The 7,500-nt window shown below is 44.4% G+C and overlaps 1 protein-coding gene across 4 annotated transcripts in view; it reads right to left on the bottom strand.

Moving 5' to 3' along the window:
* The window catches only part of ldb2a (LIM domain binding 2a), an 88,708-nt gene that overhangs the window by 31,410 nt on the left and 49,798 nt on the right, over positions 1-7,500 (bottom strand). For all 4 annotated transcript variants that reach the window (XM_080008735.1, XM_080008736.1, XM_080008733.1 and 1 more), the window contains exon 3: positions 2,174-2,346. In XM_080008735.1, coding sequence (XP_079864861.1) covers positions 2,174-2,346 — 173 coding nt within the window. The remainder of the gene's footprint in view (positions 1-2,173; positions 2,347-7,500) is intronic.

The following is a 7,500-nucleotide window of genomic DNA, read 5'->3' as shown; positions in this document are numbered from 1 at the left end:
GAGGAGGAAAGGAGAAGGAGGAGAAGGAGGAGGAGAAGGAGGAGGAGAAGGAAAAGGAGGAGGAGGAAAGGAGGAGGAGGAGAAGGAGGGGGAAGAGAGGGAGGAGGAGAATGAGGAAGAGGAGGAAGAGAGGGAGGGAGGGTGAGGAGGAAGAGAGGGAGGAGGAGGATGAGAATTAGGAGGAGGAGAAGGAGGAGAAGGAGGAGGAGAAGGAAAAGGAGGAGGAGAAGGAGGGGGAAGAGAGGGAGGAGGAGAATGAGGAAGAGGAGGAAGAGAGGGAGGAGGGAGCAGCCTGATCCTTCATCTATTTTGAGCTAAAATCACTATTTCCATTCAAAGGAAGGTTGGAAATTCTACAATAAACTTGATGAATAAAGTGAATGAAGGATTCTCTGAAGTTGTAGGTTTGGATGGAGACGTTATAAAGTCATCTGATGAGGTTCTAAAGTCATCTGATGAGGTTATAAAGTCATCTGATGAGGTTATAAAGTCATCTGATGAGGTTCTAAAGTCATCTGATGAGGTTAGAAAGTCATCTGATGAGGTTCTAAAGTCATCTGATGAGGTTATAAAGTCATCTGATGAGGTTCTAAAGTCATCTGATGAGGTTAGAAAGTCATCTGATGAGGTTATAAAGTCATCTGATGAGGTTATAAAGTCATCTGATGAGGTTCTAAAGTCATCTGATGAGGTTCTAAAGTCATCTGATGAGGTTCTAAAGTCATCTGATGAGGTTCTAAAGTCATCTGATGAGGTTCTAAAGTCATCTGATGAGGTTCTAAAGTCATCTGATGAGGTTATAAAGTCATCTGATGAGGTTCTAAAGTCATCTGATGGGGTTATAAAGTCATCTGATGAGGTTCTAAAGTCATCTGATGAGGTTAGAAAGTCATCTGATGAGGTTCTAAAGTCATCTGATGAGGTTCTAAAGTCATCTGATGAGGTTAGAAAGTCATCTGATGAGGTTATAAAGTCATCTGATGAGGTTCTAAAGTCATCTGATGAGGTTAGAAAGTCATCTGATGAGGTTATAAAGTCATCTGATGAGGTTCTAAAGTCATCTGATGAGGTTAGAAAGTCATCTGATGAGGTTCTAAAGTCATCTGATGAGGTTCTAAAGTCATCTGATGAGGTTAGAAAGTCATCTGATGAGGTTCTAAAGTCATCTGATGAGGTTCTAAAGTCATCTGATGAGGTTCTAAAGTCATCTGATGAGGTTCTAAAGTCATCTGATGAGGTTAGAAAGTCATCTGATGAGGTTCTAAAGTCATCTGATGAGGTTCTAAAGTCATCTGATGAGGTTAGAAAGTCATCTGATGAGGTTCTAAAGTCATCTGATGAGGTTAGAAAGTCATCTGATGAGGTTCTAAAGTCATCTGATGAGGTTCTAAAGTCATCTGATGAGGTTAGAAAGTCATCTGATGAGGTTCTAAAGTCATCTGATGAGGTTCTAAAGTCATCTGATGAGGTTCTAAAGTCATCTGATGAGGTTCTAAAGTCATCTGATGAGGTTAGAAAGTCATCTGATGAGGTTCTAAAGTCATCTGATGAGGTTCTAAAGTCATCTGATGAGGTTCTAAAGTCATCTGATGAGGTTAGAAACCACATCTGATGAGGTTATAAAGTCATCTGATGAGGTTCTAAAGTCATCTGATGAGGTTCTAAAGTCATCTGATGAGGTTCTAAAGTCATCTGATGTTATAAAGTCATCTGATGAGGTTAGAAAGTCATCTGATGAGGTTAGAAAGTCATCTGATGAGGTTCTAAAGTCATCTGATGAGGTTATAAAGTAATCTGATGAGGTTCTAAAGTCATCTGATGAGGTTAGAAAGTCATCTGATGAGGTTAGAAAGTCATCTGATGAGGTTCTAAAGTCATCTGATGAGGTTAGAAAGTCATCTGATGAGGTAATAAATATATTAACATTTAACTTGAACCTTGGCAAAAAGAAAGTGCAAACCCAACAACAACTAAACCCTCTCCATCGTGCGTGAGGTTGAGTGTGAATATTTTGGGGAGAAATATATGAAAATGTGCAACAAACAAACAAAAGATAAATGATGTCCCTGCACATCCTTCAAAGGCCCCTGGGGGCCGCAGACCCCGCACGCCCACACAGGCTACAATGTGAAGTGAGGGGTGGGGCAGGGTCAGCGGAGGCGGTGCAGCTCACCTTGGTGAACATGGGCTTCCCGTGCTGCGTCACCATGGTGCACTGGTCACAGTCCACCGTGATGCAGGAGTTGTGGAAGGACTCCTTGGCGTGTTTGAGGACGTAGTAGAGCTCGCTCACTCCGCCCTCGAACACCGTGCTGAAGTAACGAGGGATCAGCGTTCGCCCGATCGCTGGAGGAGGAGAGAGAGAGAACGCAGTGAGGGAGGGGAGAGGGGAGGACGGAGCGACGGAGGCTCGATGGAGGTGGAGAAGGCTTTTCTCTTAGCAGGAAGATTCCCGGTGAGATCCAGAATCGGTTACATCAAGGATCTGAAGCCGATCTCCTCGAGGTTAAAGAATGATATATTCCTTATTCATCCACTCAAACATTCTTCTTTTCAAACTGCCTTGGAATGTGGTTGTTTTCACAACATTCAAATGTTCTATTTTACCCAGAAAACGTCTCTTCTACAACTCTTGTCTCCAGCAGCACAGTTTAAAGGCTCCGTGCTTCATGAACATCATCAACATTATTGTTATTAAAGTGTAAAATTATTATTATTATTATTATTATCATTATTATCATTATTATTATTATTATTATTATTATCATTATTATCATTATAATCCTACAGGCTGGACCCCTCATCGATATTACAGAGACGAGCCAATGCATTTGATGCCAAAATATGTCCAACCAGACTAAAACTATCTGGAACACATGTTTCAGCAGAAGCTAGGAACACGGTTGAGGTGTCGTTTAAACCTCTGTGTGGAAAGGACCTGGTGGTTTAAGTTTCATCCAAACCGATCCACATACGGAGCAGAAATTAGTGAAAAAACAAACAACTTTGACCCAAAATATTCAGTTGGTCTTGGTTAACTGACATGTCACACGTGTCGTTCTCAAATGAAGGAGATGATATTTACAGAAAGACACTTTATGATGTCATCATATTATGTACTATAAATTTGATTTACAGTAAGACACTTTATGACGTCATCATATTATTGACTATAAATGATATTTACAGTAAGACGCCTCATGACGTCATCATATTATTGACTATAAATGATATTTACAGTAAGACGCTTCATGACGTCATCATATTATTGACTATAAATGTACAAATTGTGATTGAGAATGTCCAGTTGGACCGTGTCCAGTGTGCGGCAGTGTCAGACGTTACCAAACTATGTGTTTACGTGTATATTTATATAACTTCTTATCTGGTAGATGTCAGTAGATCTGTTAGACTGATACATTTTAAATCCCTGGTCCACATAACTTTGCCGGATTCATGAAAAATACAACAATAAGTCGTCCTTAAAAAGTCGTCACCGCTTCCACTTGAAACCACTGAAATGTGCCACTGAGTGATGTGTTCAAGATCCAGCGAGGCGTTGGAAAAAAATAAGCCGTGCGATGGTAATTACCCACAGAAATGCCATAACGTTTTTGTATTACATTGAAACGTAACTTATTGAAAATGTTATTCATGGAAAACAAATCAATAAATCAATATGTATGTGAAAAAATAATCTCTTGAACTTGAACTTGAACAAATAAGTGAGGTGCCCGACATGGCAGCTCTACTTGCACTGACAACACGCTGAGTTCTAACAATGACAAGTTCTGCTTTACAGGCAAACGTGGAGGGTTGTTGTTTTCACGACAGGAGGGTTGTGCTGTGTAGACCACGTAGCGGTTGCCCTGCAAGACGAGCAACCAGGAAACGACCGACCGCGGGGAGTCCATGCTGCGTTCAAGTAAACTCGGAAAATCGTGCTGCCTTTCAGAGAACCCAGGAAACTTTAAAACGCACTCAACGTGACTAAACTGGACCCCGTGTATAGCTGCCTGCAGCTACATTCATTATTAGTTTATTTTTTATTAGCAGTAAAAGTAGTAGTTTTAGTATTAGTGTTAGTCGAACTTTTAGTACTAGCCATTGTAGTACATGTAAAAATAGCAGTAGCACTCGTATTAGTATTCTTATTAATAGTGGTGGTAGTAGTAGTAGTAGTAGTAGTGCCAGTGTTAGTATTCTTATTAATAATAATATTGGAATTTGCACTTGTAGAATTAGTATTCCTATTAATAATAATATTAATAGTTCTAGAATTAATACCAGTGTTAGTATTAGTAATATGCCTAGTTGTACTTCTAGCATTAATACTAGTTGTAGTATTAGTATTCATGTTAATAATATGCCTAGTAGTACTAGTTGTAAGCAGCTGTACTGTGTGTACAGCTGGTGAACTCTGCAGGACCGTGGAAATACGACCAGAAACAGAACAACGGTTAATCCCGACTCTTTGGGATTAAAAAGGCAAAGCATCCTGGGATTTCCCTCAGGGTTCCAGATCCGTCCCTGGCAGAACCAATCCATGTTCCACAGCAGCTCCACACGGGAGCGTGAGGAAAGCTTGATTTACAGCGGCAGAAAAAAAACATGAAACGCTTTCAAATACACAATGAAATGAAACAAATTCAATGAAACCTTGAGACAAAACCCTGTTTGTTGAAAGATGTTATCATCATCATCATCATCATCATCATCATCATTATTATTATTATTGATGTTTTTAAATGTTCGTGGAAAAAGTATCTTAAATGCAAGACACTTATGATGCTTCATTTTGGAAATACTAATGTTTCATTTGTCATGACGATAAAGAATTTGAAATTGAGTTGGAGAGAGAACAGGAGGACATCCAGTCTCATTTGAAGGCTACACCCTCTCACCCGACAGGAGCATTTCCGTTTTTCTGCCATTTTTTTAAAGGTTACATGAACAGACACACGCTTGCAAGGCAGCGTCATGTGACCAGCCCAAGCATCCCTCCGGTTGCCACGGTGACGCTAATCCAGTCCCCATCCAAAATCCCTCCTAACGGGCCGCCGGCGCCACAACTACGACCGGTTCAACGCTCCGCCCTCGGCTGGACGACCTTATGGAGCGCCGGCGTTTAGACCAGCGGATACGAGGGTCGCACCGCATGGCATTATGGGAAATCCACACTAGGATGTATCTGCTGCCTCCGACTGTGAGGAAACAGTCCTAACAGCCATGAGTCCTAAAAGCATCTCCCCGCCGAGGAAGAATCCATGCAAACAGACGGAGCCAAAAAGAGAGAGAGAGGGGAAGCGAGTGAGGGAGAGAGGGAGAGAGATGACTGTTAGTTTTCTTTTTTTAATTCGATAAAGTCAGGCATGACTAAATAAAGACATAAAATGCTTGGCAGAAAGTGAGCAGTAGCTGGAAGAGGAGGAGGAGGAGGGTGTTCTGCAGGCCTGCTCGCTCTCTCAAAACAAAGTAGTTCTGGGAGTGGAGCTGACTGTTAATACAGAGGAGAGGAGAGGGGGAGGAGGGGAGAGGGAGACGGAGAGAGAGAGTGAGAGGGACAGAGGACAGTAAAATAAAAGCGTCTGCTTAAGGAGAAAAATAAATGAAGACGACTGAATGAAGTGAAAGGGAGAGAGCGAGTGCAAGTCAGAGAACGAAAAAGAGAGCGAGAGAGGGAAGGGAGGGAAAGAAAGAGAGAGGGAGAGCAAGGGAGAACGGGGGGGAAAGAGAGAGAGAGGGAGGGAGGGTTCTGTGCATTGCTCGATCATCGATAGATTTAATTTGGTACTTTAATAAAATATTGTCATCCATCTCCATAATATTGAATAACATATTTATCGATAATATTTCAACTTTATTTCCACCTACACATTTGTATATATATTTTTTGACTGTTAAGAGAATGTACAAGCTGCCTTGCTCAAGGGCACCGTCCACACGACGCCAGCAGACTTTTTCCGGAGCCGTTTCATGTTTCCCTGTTGAATCGTCCATTTGATGTGGATGGAAATAAAAGCACCATCACCACGTGTCACATCTACGTCAGGGGAAGTTTGGGCTTCATTTAGAAAAGTTGAGTCCTCGTACTTGAGCTCCTGCGCTGTGCGGGGTGGGGTGGGGTGGGGTGAGGTGGAGTGGGTTGGGTTGGGTTGGGGTGGGATGGGGTGAGGTGGGGTGGGCTGTTGTGGGTGAAGTGGTGTTGGGTGAGCTGATGTGGGGTGGGGTGGGCTGATGTTGGGTGGTGTGGCTGGTGTGTGCTGATGCTGGGTGGGGTGAGGTGGTTTGGTGTGGTGTGGGGTGGGGTGGTGTGGTGTGGTGTGGTGAGGTGAGATAAGGTGGGGTGGGGTGGGCTGTTGTGGGTGGGGTGGTGTGGTGTGGTGTGGTGTGGGGTGGGGTGATGTGGGGTGGTGTGGTGTGGGTGGTGTGGTGTGGTTTGAGGTGGTGTGGTGTGGGTGGTGTGGTTTGAGGTAGTGTGGTTTGAAGTGGTGTGGTGTGGGTGGTGTGGGGTGGTGCTGCCTGGTTCCCGCTGCGCTGCTGTTGGTGCAGCTCAGATCACACCACAGCTTGAGCGGCGCAGGCAGCGAGAAAAAGCCAGAAAAGTAATGAACAAAACACGACGTGAAGAAATGAGGCGACAGGAAACAACCAGAGCCAAGCAGCAGATCACGTCATAAACACGGATCCACACGCAGCAACGTGTCTGCTCGTACGACGTCAAGCCCACGTTGACGTGTCTGTGAAGCCTGGACGACTGATCCACTGTTTCTTCACCTGCAGCTTGACCTCGTCGTCCAGACGGGTCCTTGCGTTCTTGGCGGGAAAGGCGGACCCCGCCGCCAGCGCTGGAAGCCGCGGGCAGAGGAGCGCGTACTCCAGGCAAATATCTTGAACGGCTGTTTCTTACAGATTCCAGATGAATGAAGTATGAAATGATGGGCTTTTCTAACAAAGTCATCTCAGGGTTTTACAACTTCAAGGAATCCACCTGAGGTTCATCGCACCGGACGAGACGGAATGAAGTGTGACGTCAGAGTCCGACCGGGTCCCGGTGACACGTTCGGAGCAGGAAGTGATGCGTTCCTCCCGTGTCGCTGTGCAACCAGGATGAAATGACGTTCAGGGCTCGCCTCCATTTTTTCCCCTAAGTTTTCCTCCGTCTTTCTTCGCGCGCCCAGTTTGTGTGTAATCCCTGCAGCGCTGCCACTGGCTGGCGCTCAGACGCAGGCCCTCCAGAGAACAGGGATTAGCTGCCACTCGTTTTGGGCGAGCGCGACAGGCGAGCATATGCTTTTAAAGTAAAGTGTACCCAAACATGCAATTCACAAATAATTAACGCCGTGATAATTAGTCACATTAATTCATGTCACTTTGTTAGGACCGTTTCCCCTGCTGCTTCCTAGGACGGCTGCCAAGAGCGGGCGGGCGACAGCCAGACACACAGCGAGGGAGAGAGAGAGAGAGAGACGTCTTCTCACATCCACCCACCCGCTACAC

This window comes from Zeus faber, assembly GCF_960531495.2.
Source record: "Zeus faber genome assembly, chromosome: 10".
Classification (NCBI taxonomy): domain Eukaryota; kingdom Metazoa; phylum Chordata; class Actinopteri; order Zeiformes; family Zeidae; genus Zeus; species Zeus faber.
The sequence above is the reverse complement of the archived record's forward strand: the minus strand, read 5'-3'. Positions and strand labels throughout refer to the sequence as shown.